The sequence below is a fragment of the Cygnus olor genome, chromosome 3 (assembly GCF_009769625.2).
Source record: "Cygnus olor isolate bCygOlo1 chromosome 3, bCygOlo1.pri.v2, whole genome shotgun sequence".
Lineage (NCBI taxonomy): Eukaryota > Metazoa > Chordata > Aves > Anseriformes > Anatidae > Cygnus > Cygnus olor.
The window spans coordinates 107493589-107514629 of NC_049171.1; the positions used below are offsets into that span (position 1 = coordinate 107493589).

The 21041-nt window shown below is 39.0% G+C and overlaps 2 protein-coding genes and 1 long non-coding RNA gene across 8 annotated transcripts in view; 2 read left to right on the forward strand and 1 right to left on the reverse strand.

The window, feature by feature from the left end:
* Positions 1-1773, forward strand: part of LOC121068427 — a 7015-nt gene extending 5242 nt beyond the window's left edge. Inside the window, exon 3 of the long non-coding RNA XR_005818865.1 lies at positions 1609-1773. This is a non-coding gene — a long non-coding RNA (uncharacterized LOC121068427). The remainder of the gene's footprint in view (positions 1-1608) is intronic.
* Positions 1-6959, reverse strand: part of POLR3F (RNA polymerase III subunit F) — a 7807-nt gene extending 848 nt beyond the window's left edge. The window contains exons 1-8 of the mRNA XM_040553604.1: positions 6842-6959; positions 6411-6528; positions 4671-4738; positions 3650-3717; positions 2785-2897; positions 2056-2199; positions 1176-1283; positions 430-621 (exon numbers count right to left, since the gene is read on the reverse strand). Of these exons, the coding sequence (XP_040409538.1) occupies positions 430-621; positions 1176-1283; positions 2056-2199; positions 2785-2897; positions 3650-3717; positions 4671-4738; positions 6411-6528; positions 6842-6897 (867 nt within the window). The 5' untranslated portion in view covers positions 6898-6959. The remainder of the gene's footprint in view (positions 1-429; positions 622-1175; positions 1284-2055; positions 2200-2784; positions 2898-3649; positions 3718-4670; positions 4739-6410; positions 6529-6841) is intronic.
* DZANK1 (double zinc ribbon and ankyrin repeat domains 1) overlaps positions 6847-21041 on the forward strand; it is a 21946-nt gene continuing 7751 nt past the window's right edge. Inside the window, exons 1-14 of one of the 6 annotated variants that reach the window (XM_040553596.1) lie at positions 6847-6991; positions 7525-7580; positions 8549-8673; positions 9304-9457; positions 10716-10830; positions 11227-11323; positions 12091-12215; positions 12760-12845; positions 13176-13293; positions 14219-14332; positions 14629-14721; positions 16372-16494; positions 17505-17669; positions 18253-18481. In XM_040553596.1, the coding sequence (XP_040409530.1) occupies positions 8565-8673; positions 9304-9457; positions 10716-10830; positions 11227-11323; positions 12091-12215; positions 12760-12845; positions 13176-13293; positions 14219-14332; positions 14629-14721; positions 16372-16494; positions 17505-17669; positions 18253-18481 (1528 nt within the window). In that variant the 5' untranslated portion in view covers positions 6847-6991; positions 7525-7580; positions 8549-8564. The other 5 variants (XM_040553599.1, XM_040553598.1, XM_040553600.1 and 2 more) reach the window with 5 other exon arrangements.

The window sequence follows — 21041 nt, forward strand, 5'->3', positions numbered from 1 at the left end:
CAAAGCAAAAACGGACCCCACTGTAGTAAATGATGCAAACAGACATGCCTGGCAAGTTTCACCCATGTATCAGTTCAGGATCCATGCAGAAAAGACCAAAAGCTAAACAGAAGTTAGCTTGTTAATATACAAATAGGTGAAAAACTCGGGATCAGATAAGAAGTTACATTTTGGAACAGGCTGGACTTGAAAGCGCCCTGTTACATACAGTAAGGGAAAGAGACAGCTTGTAAGTAGGCATCCTGGTCTAAACTAAAGACTCTGCCTCTTACATTAAGATGTTAAATGATACTCATGAGCATAGTTAGCTTAGAAATCCGTAAGAATCACTCACAGGCATAACCCTGATTTACACTGGCTGGCCGTTTATAAGACTGAATCCAAAATTTGTACGCACCCGCATATTCACATACACAATTTGTCACTTACCGGGCAGAGTCCGCAGGGTGTCCTGACTAATCCGGTAGGTTGTATGAGAGGACTGACAGCTCTGTACAACTTCATCTGTCCATCCACACTGCCTACCGTCCCTTCCTTTGCAGCAATAATTGTCATCTCCACTTTTCCATCATATATTAGCGTATTTAAAATGGTTTCAATGTCTTCCATTGACAACTCTACCTAGGAAACAATTTGTAAAATAAATACAGAAAAGACGTGCCAGTAAGTCCTGCAAGGAGAAAATGAGAGTAAACTCCGTAAGAACTCCAAATCCTTGGAGTTCTAACCTAGCCCAGATGAAGACACAGTTCTTACTGGGCACTTCATGGGGTTGTGCAGGTACAAAAAGAAAAGCAAACACAAGTTCTTCCTCCCAGGCACCTTTGGATTACACTAGTCTTGATTGGCTAAAAAGGATTTTCCTATGTGCCTCAAGTATCTACATCATCCTAGCATGGTACATTTCCAATTTTACAGCAAAACAATTGTGGAAGAAGAAAAAGTCAGAAGTACTGAAGATCTGCAAGGATGTAAACACTAACGGTTATACATCTTTGAAAACCCACATGCATAAACTATCCTGGAATCCCATACAGCACCGCTGACACTCCTCTAAAAGCAACACAGCAGCAAAACCCACCCCCACTTCAGTAACTGCAGATTTGCAGGACCTAACTCCTGTACCTAGTCATGTATTGACAATTTTGAGAGAAGTAATACAAATCTGTTCTGACCTTACTGATACCCAGTTCACAGATGTATTTCCACACCTCATGGGATGATGCAAATGAGCTGTTCCTCTGTATCATGGGGTTCTGTTTGCTCTCGCGAGCTGCTTCTGCCTGAGGGAGAAAAAACAAAGACGAGTTCTCATCAGTACTCATCGACAACAGCTTCCTTCTCAGTTCAGTTTCAGGCAGATTGAAAAATAAAAGTTAGTTTGCAAACCATTTCTGGGACATGTTTTTTACTTAGTCTTTAAAGTTATGTCCTCAAGACTGATGTATGTGAGATAATGCAGTGCACATCCAAAGGTAAATTTTATGTCATTTAGTGTAAAATTCCATGGTAATTTAGATTGATATGAAGGAATATCAGCGTTTGGTGTTTTGTTGACACAATGAAAAGTTTGTGCTGTACCTATCACCTTGTTTGTTTGTTTAACAGAAATGCTGCAATCTGCCTAGGACTTACTTAGTGGAGAACAGGATTCTGCAGTTAAGACTAAAGAAGACTGAAGTCTTCAGGCACAGCTGCCTGTCTAATGCCTTTAGCCTCTCAGAAATGAGCAGCCCTGAGGGGGAAAAAATAGTAATAATAATTTTTGCTGTTTTGTTTGGTCCTGTGTCCTTTGCTGCCTAGCTTGTCATTGGAGTTCGGAGGTAGAAGGTTTCACTCCCTGTGAAGGGTGGAACAATATGCATTATTAAAATGCCGTATCATCACACTTGCTGTGACAAACAAAAATCCAGTACAGATTTGCTGATCCAGTTGTAACAAAGGGTAACACAGAAAACACAATGGAAAACTTAAGTCTTGTCCATCACTGGTTTTAGAAATAAAAGAATTACTTGCACAATACAAATGGAAGATTGGTTTAGCGGTAGCACTCACCTTACTCTGTAGAAATTTAAAACATTGTTGATTTAACACCTCCACAAATTCAGACTCGAAGTCTTGGTCACTGTACCAAGCCCCACCCGTCACTGACCGGTCAGGCTGCAGGTTATATAGCATATACACCTTCTTTTTGGATGCCTGTTAGAGAAAAGTGCACAGCTCTTAACCCATGAGAAAGGAAGATTTAAGAAAATATCTGCAGAAGAAATAGTTTACTACACCTAAAATCTAGGGCACAGGAATCCAGCTGACTCAAGCTATCATTAATGTGTTTGACTTTTAGGTAACACGGACATAAAGAGAAGATTCATACATTTAGACTCCTCATAATTTTATAACATACCGTTAGAAGAGACAATCCTACTAACAATGCACACACAATTCAAACATCACTGAAGATGATCTCCAAGTTTAATTTTTAACCTAATTCCCCTCCACTGGCAAAGGTGGGCAGAAGAAGAGTATCTTTACAGGAACCTGATGTATTTATTACTTACTTAGATTATTAATCAGTTTGTTAGTAGTATGCTGAATATTTAGCAAACATTATGGCCTCTTATATCTGGCACACCTCAAACATGCATTCTAAAGGTGGAGAGTCCAACATCAGTGCACAGTCAGTGACCAAGCTGGTGGCAGAACAAAGCTTCTCTGCTCCCAGTCCCCTGTTCAAACATGTAGCTAACATTTGAAATGGTTAAAAAAAAGTCACAATCTACTCACTGCCACAGATTTAACTGCTTTAATTAGTTTCTTGCTTTCCAAGTTTTTCAGTATCTTGTTGATCTCCGTTAAAGGCAGATTACTTTTGTATCTAATGTCCCTGCTCCAAATACCTGTTTAAAAACAGAGAAACGAACAGAAATTAATTACAAGAAGCAGCCACTTGTTTCCGCAAGTACTCACAAACCAAAAATCACAACACAGCATTGCTTGACTTGCTTGCCAGCCATAGCATGTATTCCTGATCCTATGACTCCCAGCAAAAAGGAAGAGTTAGAAGAGGATGGAACAAAAATCAACTGACAAAACAAAACACATGCCACAGCCACCGAAGTGTCCTTATGCCCTTTACTCCTCCTCTGAGAGCTCTTAATGCAGACCCCATTTGACTGCTAACATGAATACATCAAGTAAATGTTCTTGCATTTTTCAGATAACTAGTATTTCCTTCAACAACAACAAAAAATACAGCCAGTTCTATCTGCCATCTCTAAAACGGAGTGTGCAAAGGCTGCTAAGAAAGCATGGTTACTAGTAGTAGTTTTTGCTGGCAGTACAGCTGTTAAACCCAATATAGATATCATGTTTTCTTTTAATTAGTGAGTGTTCTGCACAGATTCCTCAGTTTGAGTCCCATAAATAAGTCATAATTCATACTCTGAAAGAGGCCCCAAAAAGCCAGCTAGAAGAGGTTATTATTTTAATAGAGAAACGTGTCTTTCTTTGCTTTTAAAGAAGGGGAACATTAGCTACAGACTTGTTAAGGCCACTCTCGATTTTATATTTATAACATTTAAAAGTTTGGACAAGAACAGCTCCATAAAAAGAGTTAGTATCATTCACAGTTATAATTTATTTGAACTACCTTTGTTGCCTGCATCTTCTATAATTTGGTAAACCAGCTTCTCTTGATTGTCAGAGCCTTTCATTTTACTGCAAAGCAGAACAGACAGCAGGATTTTTAAAAGGCCCGAAGTTTGAAAGTTTTAAACTGAAAACAAATGCTATAAAAAAAAAAACACAATGCACAAAGAAAAAATCTACACAGTCAATCCAAGTTTGCCAGTGAGAAGCCACAGTAAAGAGAAAAGAACCCAGTTTGAAAAGAAACGTGAGTAAGCAGGAGTCACTCAGCTTGTCGTAACAATGGGGAATTCAAAGCCACATACTAACACAACTGTGCAAGGTCAAACACTCACAGAACATAATTTGTATAATCTGTCTCTGGAAGGAATGCCTACAAATGGGTAGTAGAGTGCTCCCACCTCTAAAACACGCTTTTTCCACTGGGCTGAGAAAACCTGAATTCATCAATCTTTTTCTAACGCCTTGTAAAGAGAGGTTGAGATGCCTGCGTTGAGGATAATTTTGAAGGATATTTCTTTCTAGAATTAAGTCCGGCGCCTCTTACTCATATTTACACAGTCATCACAAAACATGGTTTGAAGGTACATTTTAACAAATCAAATGAAGAACATGCACAGCAGATCAAGTGGTCTCCTGGAACCTCTATAAATGTGAGCACTGCTCATGTAACACAAACAACGAGCAAGACCACAGAACCACAGCTGCAGATGGTATGGTCAAACTTTAGCTGGATTTCACCTGAGCATAAACATCTGTTCGCACAGATCACTTCGACAGCTCAGGAACTCCACTAGCACATTAGAGGGGGAGTTCCGTAATAGCCTCTGTTCAGTACAAACCACTAAAACAGTTTCCAGGTTCAGCTCAGGGGAGTTAAATACTTGTTTTAGGAGGGTACGCTTAAGTTCTGTAATATTCCTGTTACAGAATCCATGTTAAATTGCTTGGTGGCTTCTCAGCAACAAGGCAGAAGTGTCAGAATTGTGTTCAAATATTTATTCAACAAGTGTGAGGCTTACCTTGCATTTTGAGACTCTTTGATTCTATACAGGAGACCTGCATTGCTCCTGAGAAGGTCCAGTTGCCCCTACGAGAAACAGACACAGCACATTTATTCTCCTTCAAACACCTTGTTTCAGAATGTGGCAAAAAGTCTCCTTAACTTATAAAGGAAAAAAAATTAAAGACTTCTGAATAAAAAAAGGAAATTTAACATTTCTATCTGCTGGACATAACGATACCCCTGAGGCTATTTTTTCCCTATGAGTATCCATTTATCATTAGCTATCAGAAAAAAAAAGTCTTTGTTTTGTTAGGGGTTGTTTGTGTTTTTTTTTTTTGCTTAAGTAGAGATCACTGGAAAACTGACAGCCAGGACTGAGAATTACTAGCATCTCTCACACACTTGTTCAAAGACTTGTTTTGCTACGCCTAAACCAGGCAAATTCCTCTTTCCTGTTTTGGAGAAAGAGGCAAGCAATTAGAGAAGCTCAAGAACATGCACATAACAGCATTAGTTAACGTTTGCTTTTCCGTTGCTATTTGATCCCTTCCCCACAGTTACAGTCTTGTTTCTTACAGATTTGGGTTATGTAATTGAATGGAGCTCCCACTTCAGGATGATCCCTCTCAATGCTTTTCTACAGAAGAAATACTCGCAGCTTATCTCCCAGATTCTTATTAAGGCCTATCTCTCACCACAGTTTTTCCCCCCACCCATAAGGCACTTACTAAATCTCCCACCACATCCCACTCCCCAAGACATGTATTTTAGACAAGTTTTAGAGACTTAGCTGTCTTTGAAGCCTCAGTCTGAAATTTGGACAACCAATTCAAAAGATATTGAACAAAAAAGCTCACAGCCAATGTCCTGATAAATATATTGATAAATAGAAAAAACAAAATGAGGTAGGTTAGATTACTTCCAGAACCATGTAGTATGGACCGAGCTAAGAAGTCTGGTTAGCTGATACTGAAGTTCATACCACACTAAACCATAACTCAACAGCTCCTATCTACTCCTTAACATGTAGCAGGAGTTGACTGCGATCCTCAATCTTATCTTAGGCTGGAGTCCTGATAACGAAGGGAAATGCCAAGCAAGATGTAGGAGATTTCTAGAAGATGCAAAAAAACTCCTCAGATGTCTCACCTGCTTATTATCAGAGCAATCCACAATCTCAGGATTTCGTGAGGGGTTTGGTGAAATGCTTCACATATAAGACCATAGGCTAACATCCATTCTTTCATCTCTTCATCACTAGCTAGTTCATTCCCTACCAGGCCTTGTTATCACTGTGGCTAACCCCCTGCTGAACCACAGTAACTACACTTGCATTTGACTGTTACACACAAGAGCACTGTATCACATTTTATTTCACATAGTAAATACAGAAAGTAATACATGGGGGGGGAGAGCAAAGGATTCTGCACACATCAGAAGACTAATGTGTTACCTAGTGGTAGCTTCCTAACCTATACAGACAAGTAGACATACACACATTAACTTTCTATTACAGAGTGGAAACGGTAAATTTTGAGGTATGTTTAATTGGTTATGGAGACCCTAAGTGGTTACGGCAACCAAAAAGAAGCTATGGTAACCGTAAATTACAGCAAACGCCACTGACTCCAACCAGACCCGCTTAGTAGCCCTGCCCAGCCAGCTGCCACCACACAGCCTGTCTGTAAGAGTGCCTGAAATAGGTGTTCGTCCATATGGATGCCTGAAGTAACAGGGGGAGCTCCACGGGACCTACCATGGAGAGCAGCCTGTTGATGGCCATGGCTCGCTGCTGGGCTTCCATGTGCGGCATGTCATTCTGGATCACCTGGTCAGTGATGCCGTGAGGGAACTGGTGGCACAGCTCGATTATCCTGCGGGAGGGAGAAGAACGAGGTTAAAAACCGTATCCTGCCGCATCCAAAAGGTCGGGGTCGGGATTGAAGGGCAAGAAGAGAAGAGCTCATGGATAAAGTTATGATGAAATGCTTCTTGGTCATGCCTATGCGCTCCAGCAAGCCCTGGAGAAACCAAACTTTGCTCCATTTTGTTTTTGCGCTGCTCTAAGCCCTGGGTGGAAAGTGACGGAGCGCAAGCAGCGACCAGACAGCTTTAGGAACCGAACGACGGGAGGCAGGAGAGCTGCAGCCCCCGGGTCGCTCCTCCCGGCCCCGCCGCCCCGCTCACCGGCTCTCGATGTCCACCGGGTCGGGCGCCTCCGGCTTCACCCGCACCTCCGCCATGGCGCCGCCGCGGCGCGCACCGATGGCGTCGGAGCCGGGCGGGGAGCGGGGGGCGGGACGGGGCGGTTGCTAGGCCGGGATCGTGGCGTCTGTGGTAACATGGGGGGGAGGATCGAGTGGGGAGGGCAGGGATCGAGTGGGGCGGGCAGGGATCGAGTGGGGGTGGGCAGGTGCTCCGCAGCAGGGATCCAGTGGGGATGGGCAGAGGCTCTGGGATTGGGATTGACGGGGGAGGGCTGGGATCGAGTGGGGTGGGTGGGGATCAAGAGGGGGTGGGCAGGGGATCCATAGCAGGGATCGACTGGGATGGGCAGGGATCGGGGGGGCATGCAGGGGCTTTGCAGCAGAGGTTGGTCGGGGTGAGCAGGGGCTGTGTGTCTGGGTGCTGCGGGGGGGACAGGCCTCTGCTCCGGGACCAAGCAGGGTGGCAGGATCGTGTGAGGGGATCGAGTGGGGCTCCATCCTGCATCAACAGGATGGAGCGGGGTTCTGCGGTGTGAGGAAGGGGCACGGGGCCTGGCGGGGCTGAGGCTGTCTCCTGTCACAGGGGGGCTGCCAGCAGGACCTGTTCTGTCCCTCTGGTGGGCTCCCACCAGGCTGACTGGGGACCCTGTGCTTCTGCCCTAGATGTGCCAAGAGCTGTCAGAGCCTTGAGGAGAACTGGTCACAGCCCCTGGTGTCAGGTAAAGGTCTGATCTGCACGCCCTTACGTGACTTTGCCACAGTGTGCATGCAGCACAAGAGAGCTTTGGCTGAGAACTGTCCGTGTTCCTTATGTGCAACCCAGCCCGGAGATGGGCAGCTACAGGCAGCGTGGTGCCTTACCCCAGTCAGAGCATGGGCTGACAGACACCCTCCGTGCAGAATCCTGACTGCGTTAATGGGTAGGGTGGGAGATGTTTCTGGAGGATTGAAAGGTTAGTTAAAAAAACAAATCCTTCTAGTGTACATGCATTTTCTGGCCCTGAATATCAATTCCTAAGATCTGCTGAACGTCTTTTTGGATTGTAACATGTTACTGTATCCAAATTCACTCTTGAATTTTGTGACATGATGACATAATATGTCAATTATGGTAAATAATGTTTGGCATGTGCTTTATCGGTATATTTTTAATGCATACCATAAATGAGATAAGCTTAAGGAATAGCTGTCTCTCCCTAGCCCGCTTCAGGACATCTTCTTGCATTGCCTTGACATCCATTCAGGTGGCCACAGCAAAACAAGTAGCTTGCTCTTCCTGCAGAGAAAATGACACCATATCTTTAATGATTAGAGCCAAGATACCTCACTGGTCTCTCTTAGCATGTATCACTGATGTATGATGCTAAAGTTGTTTCACTTGAATACTCAGAAGTCAGACTTGAGCAAGGAAAGCTGAAGTGAAATAAAGAACAGAACTCATCTCAAGCTTTGTTCACAGTTCTGTAATAGGAGAAAATGTCAAAAGTGTGATGATCGTTAGGATCTTATTATTTTTCAATGTGAAAAGCACATAAATATTAATGAGTGAGCAGTTTAAAGTATCCAGTGTTCTCTCTCCTAAAATAAACAAATGAAGATGAGGAATTACATTAAAAGACCATATTTCTTAATGCATTCTTCTGTCAAGAAAAAATATTGTCTGCCTTTTTGTTTTTCTGTTTTAAAGATCACTGGTGAGAAAAATGACAGCAGGCTCTGTCTCAGTTCCTCAGGTCATACCACTTCGAATCCCTCTTCCAGGGAAGGCTAAACATGAAATCGATACAAATACTCTCGTAGAAATAAAATCAGGTATGAATAATAGCTTTAACTCTATATAAAACATTTTCTTATGTGACCATTTGAAACTTTATCATATATTTATGAATATCCACTTCCTTGAGTAACTTATAAAATTAACTGTGTTTCGATACACCAAATATACTTGCACTTGATTTGATTAATTCAAACAATGTTATTGACATGGGGGTTACTCCTCTATGTTAGCAGTCTTAATTGCTTTCAAGATCAAGCTCTTTAAGCTGTTGCTTTTTGCTGTGACTGCAAAAATAGCACTTGAAAGTATCCTGTGCTAGGCTCACCCTAAAGGACTTCCTTACAATTCCACATTTCATCGTAGGAAAAAATATATTTTTTTGGTTTTAGAATGGATGAGTTTTTGCAATGTTTCCCAATGTTTCACATTGTACAGCTACTTTAAGAAGAGAAATATTGCTTACAATTGAAATTATATTCATTTAGTAACCAGTTTTTCATGGGAGAAACAATTTTGGTCATGAACTTTCAGTCATTTATGCAACTGCTTTATTCTGTTTATGTGAGAAAAATCAAGCACAGCAGAGAGAATTTCCAGAGGAGTAGCGTTTGTTTTTTTAACAGCTCTCACACAGTTTGGCTGATTACTTTCTCTATGTCTTTCAGATACACCTGAGGTCTCCATTTATTACACATTAGATGGAAGTAAGCCAGAACCCAATAAGAAACCTGGCTATGGAGAGCACAACACTTTTAAGTATAAAAGTCCTATCATATTACCAGTTGGGAAAATCATGGTCAAGGCACTTGCAGTTACAAAGTAAGTATCCTGGTTTCTTTTAGTTTTATTTTGTCAGGGGACTGATATGCCAGCAGTGGCTTAGAGACATGTTGTTCAAAGTACCCTGCATTTGGAAAATGAGAGACAGCTCCTTCCCCAACCAGTTTGCAATCTAAGTGATCTTTACGGGTGCATTGTCTTCACTTTCTCATAACACTTTTTATTCATTAAGTGTTTATGGGGATGGATTATCTCTAGGATGTTTATATTCTGTGACATGGATGTAGGCCAATGATCTGTAGAGGCTGTGGGTGAGAGACTAATAAAATGCACTGTACTCAGAGTTCATCTCTCAACGTGATCAAAAATGCCAGAGGGACTAGTGTGGTATTTTCTGGCATCAGCAGTCATCCAGTGATTCAACAGATTTATAAAAGCTGGTCTTCCCAGGAGTTTGCATAGTTGCTCTGGAAGGAGCATAGAATGGCAGACCCCACAGCTCAAGAAAAATGTTGCATGCCCAAGAGTAAAGTAAAAATGCAGCATTCCAGAGAAATGGATTTTGCTACACAGACGTTGACTTTCTCCTAACTTCATGCTTGGAGACAGGGAATACGTGCATTCTCTGTTGTATTTTCATCCTGTTTTTCAAAGGGAGCAGAAACACCCAGTCCAGCTGGGGATCTGGGCTTGCTGTTCTCCTCTATTAGCACCTGCAGGTAGCCTTTGCTTGTATCTGCACTGGAATATTACAACGTTATATTCCTTGCGCAGGGACATGCAAAATCTAGGCCTGTATATATTTTCTTGTATCACTATCTGGATTAGCACTTGTTTCCAGTATGTTTTCATTAAGACTTTTTCAGGTAGGTTAAATAGATGCTCTAGAATGACAATAAATCCTAAATGAATGGTTTGGACATTTACAGGCCTTTTAACATTACTGCTGTAATTTAATAAATGCTTGAGAAATACAGTTGCTACATCAAATGAATAGTGTGATACCTGGTGCTTGGCTGGGAATGTGAATATGGTATTATGAATGTAAGAAAAGTCTGGAGGTCCTCTATTTTCTGCAATTCTGGCAAACAGTAATTACGTCAGAAAGCAGACACAGCAGTATCAGGAGTTTTACAGGTAAAAGATGTTGAGGGATTAAAATATTCGTACATTTTATTGATAACTTGGTTTGCTCACTTTTAACTTAAAAGAAAATGAACCATGTTCACCAATGATTTACTTTTTGCTGCACGTAGCTTCATGACATGTATATAGCTTTGTGAACATTGATTTTCAGGGACTGCAGGGAGAGCACTGTTGTAACAAAGGTGTTTCTAGTAGAGTACAAGCAACCGAACATCTTCTCTATTGAAGACAATGACAAGAATTTCCTAAAAGATGTCACCACACAGGCAAGTTTTAACAATTGTAACCCCCTCTCTGAATATAAAGAGTTGTATGTATGAGATTACTTAAAGATTAAATCTTGATTACCTATACTTTTTATATACTTAATTTTCCCTGTTTGTCCATCTTTGCTGCCTCAGTCCTCTTTGTAATACTAAAAGTTCAAGGCAACATATATTTTTTTCTTTTTTTCACTGGTCTTTCCTGACCAATTCAGGCCAAATATTTTTATAATGCATTTATAATTTAAGCTTTTCAAAGTCTTGCACTGAAAATAAGAACCTTAACGTTTAAAAAGGTACCTATACCTTTAAAATCCTAACAAACACCTATAGAAAGAAAGGATTAGAGCAAATATATACGTATACATTGTTTGGAATTCAATTGGAATTACTTTTTAGGAGAGAGAAGATGGATTGTTTACTACAAAGTCAAAGAAAAATGGAATGAATGTGGAAATCAAGCCTGCCTGGAGTGAAGCACCCCAAGATTTTCAAGGTGTGGTTTACTTCATAAAGCTGAAATATACTTCTCTCTTAGCGAAAGTAGACAGGGTAAGGTTTTCATCTTATATCATTATTAAAATACAAGTAATTTCAAAACCGTCTCAGAAGACTGAACATCTTTTGGGAATTCCAATTTCCAGTTCTCAGCACTGAGAACAAAAATTGCCTTTACACATATCAAATTGCCTCTTAAATTTTTTTTTTAAAAAAGGTTGTTCAGTTTGAGCAACGTAACAAGGCCCCCATTTGTGCCAGAAAATGCTGTTAAATTGATTGAATTGCAAATCCTTTACAGAGTTTTTTACCGATATTTGAGTGTTGCCTGCAGTAAGATTCCAAAATAAATACACAAAGCAGAAATGAAAGCTTGATCCAGATTTCCTGTATAGATAAAGGCTTTTATCCTGTGGTCACGGGAATGGGACTGTTTAAGAGTAGGGAATCACATTAATGTTTACACATTAATTTACTCTTATAAGATGGATTTTTTGAGAGTGCAGGAAGGAAGAATAACCTAAACTGAGAAAAATATAAAAGTAAACTCTTTTAGAGAGGTTATGAGGTTTCTTCTAGTTTAACTTCCTGCAATTCCATGGAGTTTGTTTTAACCCAAAATATGGATATGAAAATAATTTTTGAATGGCTAGAAATATGCTTGTCTATTGGGATATAAAACTTGAGAGTATATAACGTTAATGTTAACATATATCTTAACTGCATGAAGTGAATGACAGTGGAATAACAGGTTTGTAATTTTAGACTTGGAAACAGAAAAAAAGACGTATCACAAGTCCCTGCAAGGACCACAGCTCCTGACCTGCCATTTAGAAACAACAGGATACAGAGAGGAATCCGTCTCAGCACTACCAACAGAGTCATTACAGGCAAGCAGAGGGGTTTGAAGAAGAACATAAAAGTCTGTCAAAAGAACTGAGCTCTAAAAAATGTAAAGATTTGAAATTTTGTGATCGTTTTCATATAATCTCTCATAAGCTAATACTTTTGGCTGTACTATATGGTACTAGTTTAAATTTATAGGTAATGACACACTGGAATAGGGATGCCCAAAGCAGTACACAGTTATCAATAAAGACAAAACCAGGCAAGGCAAATTACCAGTGCCTGCATTCCTACTAATCCTCTTCTAATATGTTACTGAATCTGCAATTAGCAATATCTAAAACTTAAGGTACAGTAATGCTCTCTTGGAAGTAAATAATTTTTTTTTTTTAAGAAGATGATGTGGGTCCTTAATACAGCTAATGGGGGAATCAAGATGTAGTAAATACTCTTGAATGCACTGCATTTCAGTGCACTTTATCTCAAATAACATGCCTTTAGCTGAATCTGTTAGATGCATTTATGTGTATCTTACGTGCATTTTGCAAACACTAGCTAATTAATGCTAAAGAATTACCTTTTTTTCAGTTTGCTAGTTCTTCTGTGGTGACTAGCCGAAAAAGCTTAGCAAGCACACAGGTGGCAAGAATCCAGAGGGAGACAAATTTCCTCAGGTAAGTGACTTCTGCTTTTAACATCTTTGTCCTTGGAAAGTAACAAAGCAATTACTACTAGCAACCAAGCTGATCATACCGTGAGGCTATATTAAAAATTAGGAAAGACAAAGCAGATACTGGCTTATAGCAGCAGAATGTGATCTAGTTTAGTGCTTTGAAAATTCTTTCTCTTATATATAGTTTTATTTACATATCAGTGTTTAATGTTATCAACTTTCTTACCATCCTTTTAAAAATTCCTAACACTTGTATGATCAGAGGAAAAGCTGTCTTTTCAAATTAGAAAAAATACCAAAACAAGCTTAGCTAGTTTGCTCTTATTCTCAGATGTGCACACTGTTCTGCACCTCGCCTGTCTGATCCCTTGGCTCACTTCTGCCAGGAATGTGGATCTCCTATCCCACCTGTGCCAGTACGTCACTTCCCGCCCCCTGAAGGAGCACAGGTCAGCAAAAAATCATAACACAACAAATCCTTATAGGACCAACCTTCCTCAGCAAATTACATATTCATTATTTAGTCACAGCTTCATTTAGTTCTGATTGTTTTGTTTTGTTTTGTAACTTCAGCAGTGGGCCCAAAGTAATTCTTAAATGATGGGCAAAATTAACCATGGATTGCTTCAAGTGCCATATATTTTAATAAGGTTAACATTAAAAAGGTAAATTGTGTTTTATTCACTTGTGTTGGGAAACATCACCAAATTCAGCTTCCTCTTCATCCTGCAGCAACAACCACTACATCTTCAGGATCTGCATGTGCATCTTATTCCAGTGCTGACTAGTGAAGTTAGTTAGTAACTTGTGCTTGTGTCATAGCTGTAGAAGATCCATCTAGTTTGCCTGAAGATTTTAACAGTGGTATGTGTGCATATGCAAGAGCACCCTGAGTTTTTACAGTGATGCCTATAACTGTCTTCCATAATCTCTTCTCATGAAATAGTAACCCTATCTAACAAGTCAAATGTGATTTTTTTTTTCTGTATCCTCAAAAAGATGTCTTGTCTGGGACAATGCTGTAGTCTCAAGTGATGACTGAAAATATCCAGCACCTCTTTAGATGAAGTTCATAGTTAGAAGGATCTGAACTACCTACACACATATTATGGTGGCATTTAAATCTACTGAAAAGTAATTTAACACCTTTCTGGCACACATAATAGTCATCACTAAAACATTCTCATTCTGGTTGTCTTTGTGATTTCTCAATAGCCTTTGACCTTTATATCAACATTATTTTGCTGTCAATTGCTGTGTTTACGGTGACTGCTGCTGATGTGGACTCTAATAAGCAAAATACTGAAAACCTCATGATAGCCATAATGATCTCATCATGGCCCTTAATAAGGTATAATGTGTCTTTTCTTTCAGATGGCACCATGTCTTGAATGCAGACATCTTGTGCCAATGAATACACCCACCTGCATTGTATGTGAGTCACCAATAGCTCCACAGCTGCAGCCCCAAACCAACATCTGCTTGAAGGTAACTGACTAAGTGATCTGACACTAATATATAAAAAGGTCTGGAATTATTGATAATGGATCTCCCAAGTGACCTGTACCATAGCTTAAACAAAACTGGCACCAAGATACGCAAATTTGTGATGACTAGTCTATATGGCTTAACTAAAACCCAACTCCACAGCACAGACTTGAAGGATCTCTTCTATTTGCAGAGCCGAGTAACCACAGCACTTTCTGTGATCAAGTCCTCTTCTTATTATTGTTGCTAACAGTTTTGAAATACCTTGTGAAATGTATTCTTTTTCTATTTAAAAGGGCAAAGTAATTTGTCAGGCATGCGGCACAGGAAATCCTCTTCATCATAAATATTGTGTGACCTGTGAAAGCAAACTGCCTGAAGCACAGATGGTAAGGCTTCTTGCATCAATTGCAGTTGGGTTATTCAAGTCAAAACATAAAATTATTTTCTTTTGAAAACTGAATTAATATCCCTTTGTGCCTATATTACAAAAGCAGAGAATCCTTCCCACATGCCATATTCTAGACCAGTCCTCTCACCGATGTGCCATCACAAATATTAAGCTAAACATTATAAATATACGCGATACCTCCAAATTTCTCCTGTGGAAGTCAGGATTGTAAATACCATTGTCAAAGCTAAGGATGCACTTAAAAAACAGGTCGTCTTGACTCCTTGGGAGTCTTGCTGGTATCCAAATCGTTAATTGCAATAGAGAACTTGAGTAGATACATCCAGAAGATCATTCTCATTCATATCAATTATTTTATGAAAACAAAATAATCTTTTACCTTATTTTTGTTAACTCAGTTTGCTGCTGCCCCTATGCACATACAGCTACTGTGCTTGTATTTGTCAGTGATTCTGCACTGAGGGGAGAAACACAATAAATGTTCCCCCTAAAATTGCTGTCCCTTTCAACTCCCAGTTTAGCTTACTTATTGGGTTCCTTGCTGAAGAGAGAAGTCTTATATAAAAAGCTTAAGATTTCACTTAGGATACATTTCAGCCACTGAAGTGTCATTTCAAAGTGAATTTCAGCAGAAATCTGTACTTATTTACCTAAGATAATCATGTATGTAACTGCTTCACTGAATGCAGATATTAACATGTAACCACATAAAGTTAGACATATGACTTTAATGGTGAGCTCTGTAGAAGCTTAGAGAGAAATTTAACTGCTCACTGAATTACTATTAATAGCAATCACAAATGCTACTAGTTACAGTGATTAATTAGTAATTAGTGATGGCAAATAATAAATCCTGAATAATTGATCATTAGTAATGAAACTGATTACTATTAATTACTATTAGTAACCATTAAGTACTATTAATGGTTATAAAGTAATTTAGATTAACAACATGTTTACACTTGTTAGATCCCTGTTAGACTTTTGAGGCAATACCTAACAAAACATTTTAAGACTTGTTTGTCCTAGCTAGGATCTATATTCAACTTCTGGAAGTTTCAGCTTCTATTTTCTTTTGTATACCCATATAAGTTAATTGTAGTGGGAAAACTAGGTAATATATAACTTGTATGAGGTTAAAGGGGTACAAAAATATTTATGTAGCAAATATCAAACTGGGAAAAAAACTTGTTTTCTGAACACGCTCCTCCCACCATACCACAACAAAGACTTTAAAAGGTAATAAGAAAAATAGCAGTTGTGTTTTGGATTTGAAAATATAAGTTTATCAGCAGAGCAACCTCCCCGTTTATTTGAAGTGTACTTACACATGGGGCCATATTAATAAAGTACTCAATATAAAAGGACACAACTGATAAGGAAATATTTTTTTTTGCACTTATTCCTACTAAAACAAACAAACAAATTAATACCACATTTTACTGTGCTTTTGTAATGTTGCAAGTTAGATGAAAATCAATCTGTTGCTTATTCTACATTGAAATAATTATTTTAGACTGCACATTATTTTATCAAAGTTGTTTGATTTCCTATTTTGCCTTATTTAGCTACTGAACTTTTCTTTATAAGAAGTGGTTTCTGCCTAACGTTTGTTTTGTTTTATTAGCACGTGCTTCGAGGAGATAGCCCCCCAGCTTATACCAGCCAGCAGGGAAAGACAGTTTCCTGCTCAAAATGCAATCGTGTTAACCAATGTGATGCTCGTTTCTGTGACTGGTGTGGAGCCAAGGTACATGCTGGCAGTGTTTGTGTCGACAAATCTGGTTTAACTCATCTATGAGCTGAAACAATTTCAATCTTCTCTTTGCAAAACTCTTGTCAGTTAGTACATAGCTTATTATTATCAAAATACTTGCTTAAAGCACATAGGATAATATAGAGAAACATTAAACGCTTATAAAAACATCCTGACCCTACTTCAGTCAATGACTTAGGGGTTTAGAGATGTAAATAAATTGCTGTGGGGCCAATGAGCATTACCTCATTGCATCGGTTGAGATGCAATAGCTGTGTACTCTGCCAAAGTAGCGTATCCATCAAAGGCTAAAGCATAGGCTAACCTAATTCAAGTTTTCCCACAACTACCCTAGGCCATGATCATCTGTCCAGGGAATTACCAGAGATGAGATGATGCATGTGATTCTTTTGGCTGGAGGCCTCATTAACTTGTCTTCCAGTAAGGACAAGTATTTTGTCAACTGATGCTCTGTAGAGTTTTGAACCAATGGGAACATTTTCTTTGGGCACGTATTTTGTTTGTACGGTGTTTCAAGTTAAGATCACACTAGTGGAGAATAACATTTTTTTTAACGTGAGCCGAGTCTACATAAAATTTTAAGCACTCCCCTATATGCATGCATAACCATTGCTACTGTACTGTTCCAGGAAAAGTCAAAAGGGTAAACTGGAAGGGTTTCAGTCAATATTTGGTATTAGAGCACCACACTAGTAATGACAGGGTTTTGACAAAGAACATAAATATTTTTGAAAGTATATGTTAGAAAATAATATACCAAAATAGTAAATGTCTGAAAAAATGTTTGCCTCCTTAACATGGTGCTGAGATCGCTAAAGATTCACTGTCTTGCATCTGGCAGCCTTAACAGTCTGGTACCCTAGTTAATATTACTATTCTAATGTGTTATTTTGCTTCCTTTTAATTTGTGTCATTGCTTTTATCTCTCCTGAACTGTGCATCGTATGTTTCTGTAGTGACAAGTGTTTCATTAAACTTTCCAGCCTGACCCTCCTCCGTGCTACTTTACTTGTTTCAAGTGTGGTACAAACAACCGTCCATATGCTCGGTTCTGTGCGTTCTGTGGTGTTTACGTAGAGCCCCCATCAAGGGCGAGTTCTCAGAATGGAGTTCTCTTGGATGCTGGGGACTCGCTGCGGTTTTCTGAGGTAAGACACACGGTATTACAAAGCTAGGCTCGAACACAGCTAAAAGATATACTAGTATAGATCAACGCAACTTAACTTCTTTTTTGAGATGTGCTCTGTGAGAATTCTGAGGGCAAAACCGAGCATATGTTTATTCTGAGAGCCATTTTCTGCAAAAATGTAGCCTTAGCCAAAGGCTTTAAAGGCCTTATTCTAAAAATCAAAGTGAGAAACTAGCAGCTTTCAAAAGCCTTCATTCTTTAAGTATTTTTATCTTACTACTCATGAATTACTGTGTCCTACTAATACAAGGTAATGCATTGAAAACTGTTTTAAGAAGAGACCATAACACTTAGCAAGGACAGCTAAGTGGCCTGATTCTTCTGACAGTCATGAAGAGTTTTGCTTTCTTGAATATTTGTGATAAATCACATCATTGTTACTGACTGGTAATTATAATCAATAATTGTTAATGATTCTCCCTTCTAGCTTTGTCATTCTTAACAACTTTTATACCGTTTCAGTTTATTTTTGTTTGTAAGCCATTTAATAATATCTAATTAATGTACTTACACTTTTTCTTCCCCTCCACACCCTCGCACAGACTAAACCACCTCAAGCTCAAGTTGCCTGGCAGTCTCTTCCTATTTCCTTGTCCAAATCTAGAGTAGATCTAAAAGAAACAGAAGATAAAGGAACCCAAACCATTGGACTTTTTTACCCATCTAGCAAACTGTTGGAAAAGAAGGAACTTGAGCTGATTTTACACAAAGAAAAGCTGGAAAAAATGAGTGATCGTAAGCCTCTCCTGACAGCCATCAGTCCTGGAAAAGGTTAGTAAGAGTTTGATTTTATGTAACCATAAAAGAAAATTCTTACTCAAAACAAAGCTGTGAAATATGACTTTGTTTTTCTTTGTAAGATTGTAGTCTATGGAATGTGCCATCAGCAGGTCACTGACTTACTGCTTTACAGATCTGTCTTCCAACCAGTCACTTGGAAATGCAGTGCCTTAGAAATCACAGATTTCCAATAATAGCTTAAAAGAAAGACTGTCAACAACCATCAGAATTGTGGCTAATGAGTCCTGTACACTCTTACTAGTTTGCTAGTAGCTTGATATTTTTCAGATCCTACAAGATCAAGGGCATGTGTGTCCTATATTTGAATTGGAAACCACTAAACAACCCCTATTCCATGCCAAAAGTTAAGTTCAGTTAGTACTGCGATAGAGCCTGCTGGGAGTATTATTAAACAAAACTCGGATGTGCTGGGGGTTGTAGCACTTAAAAAATACGATGAGGCATGTCTATGTGAAAAATCTGTTTGGAATGCTGTTGTGAAATAAATGATATAAGTGTCTTGGAAGCAACACAAACTTAAAACAGGGAAAGGGATTCTTAACGGCATTACAAGAAATAAAGGTTGGTAGAAATCTTGAGAGCTCTTGCAGTCCCCTTTTTCCAGCCCCCTAAGGTATCTGTCTCACTGCAGAGACTGTCCACGTGGGGACTACTGTATCACTACTGCACACTCCTTTGTTTTGCGGTTGCTGGTTTGGTCAGCAGGAGTTCTTTGTGGAATCACTTGACTGTTGTCAACCCCTCAGGCCGTTATCAGAATTATTTATCTCTTGGGTGCTAATGAATGTTAGAATTTCCTGTTTTGACTCTGTATATAAATATGAACGTGATGCACTTTTGTTTTTTAAATTATTACTAGGGAAATATTTTTTCCTACTCCCTTGCTCTGAAATGTGGCATGTTCTCTTGGAGACATGACTGTAGGAAATAAAACATTTGACTCGACTCAATGTGTGAGGGAGCTTAATCTATTCAGAGATAATAAACGACTGGCCCATAATAGTACTGAGAAAAAAATAGTAACACTAAACGTTCATATGTCTCTGTCAGAAGTACAGCTCTTGACTTGTGAGAGAACTCCTTTTACTAGGAAAGGTTGGGAAGAAATTCTGAACTGCTTTTGTACTACGTCAGACTTGTTAATTTTGATCCAGTTAGAAACGTCAACTTTGTTGAAGGTGCACTGTGTAACGCATTCTCCTTCAGACACTGCCAAGGCCTGGGGAACATATTTCATTCTATAAATCAATAAATGTCTGTTACAGTCAAGTCTTTCCTGCTGCTCTATTTCCTTGATGCTAAGCTGTCTAAAGGGCTTGACACTACATATATCAACAAGACCGTATGCTATCACACCAAGAAATCTTGTTTATATAGGCCAGATACATCCGTTTTCTTGAATTCAAATAGCATCAGACATTTGATATTAAAGTTATTAAATGCAAGTGATTTAATAAGCGATTTGTTTTTGCTGTCCTTGACCATATCAGCCATTAACTTACCTTCTTTTCTTTTGTGAGGATTAAAAATAAACTGTTAGGACAGGGTGAAATAACAGCAGTACCAAAATACTAATTCTCTGATATGTACTATATTTTATTTTACTTTTTTTTTTTTTTGCTGTACTTTCATTCTGTTTTGAACAGGAGCCAAGTCATTTACCAGGTAAACTTTACAAAGAAACCTCCCCTTTTCCACTCTAACAATCTGTAAATCAGTATGATCGAGGTGTAAACAACAGCATGAATTCAAGTATTCTATCAATGCTGCCCAAAAGCCTTTTAGATGTAATAAAAAGTCAAAAATGCAAGAATATGTTCCTGGCCATCTGGATTATTTTTTTTTTTAATGAAAGCTGAGGACCTAAGCTAGTTGTCAACCAGTTTATTGCAAATAATACTGACATCCCTGGAGGGATCACTCACAAGGTAGTACCCTAGCTTAGATTTTTAATTAGTATTTTCAACTTGTTTTTACAATTTATGTTGCTCTGTGGGTCAACCATCCTTCTTTTTTATATTCCTTTAAGCTGCCTAACAAATAAGACTTGTGGTTTTAGTTTGTCATAATTTCTACCAGCTCTGTCTTGGAAAGAGTCCTCCGAGCACAAAAGTCCCTGTAAACTTGTGTTTTCTCTTGTAAATGTCAGAGAGCAGCCCTTCTGACTTGGCTTCTTTTCACTGTTATGAGCTTCACTTACTGTGAGGGGACAGATAAGGTCAGAGCAACTTCACTGTGTAAGTTAAACGAGGTTACCCTGCCTACACAATTTATTTACAACAAAATAAATCATACGCTGTACTTTCCATAAGTGTGCTCAAAAATAAAATTATCCTGATAACAATCACTTAAGAATGACACCAAGACCTTTTCTTTCTTTCTCTAATGAAAACAGAAAGTTGCTGTGAAAGTACTTGGATGATAGATGCAAAAACTCTGAATGGCTTAAGCTGAGTTTTGAATCCAGGAGAGTTCAGCCACAAGTGTTTCATGCCCTGTACCAACAAAACAGCATGTTAACTCTTTCCCA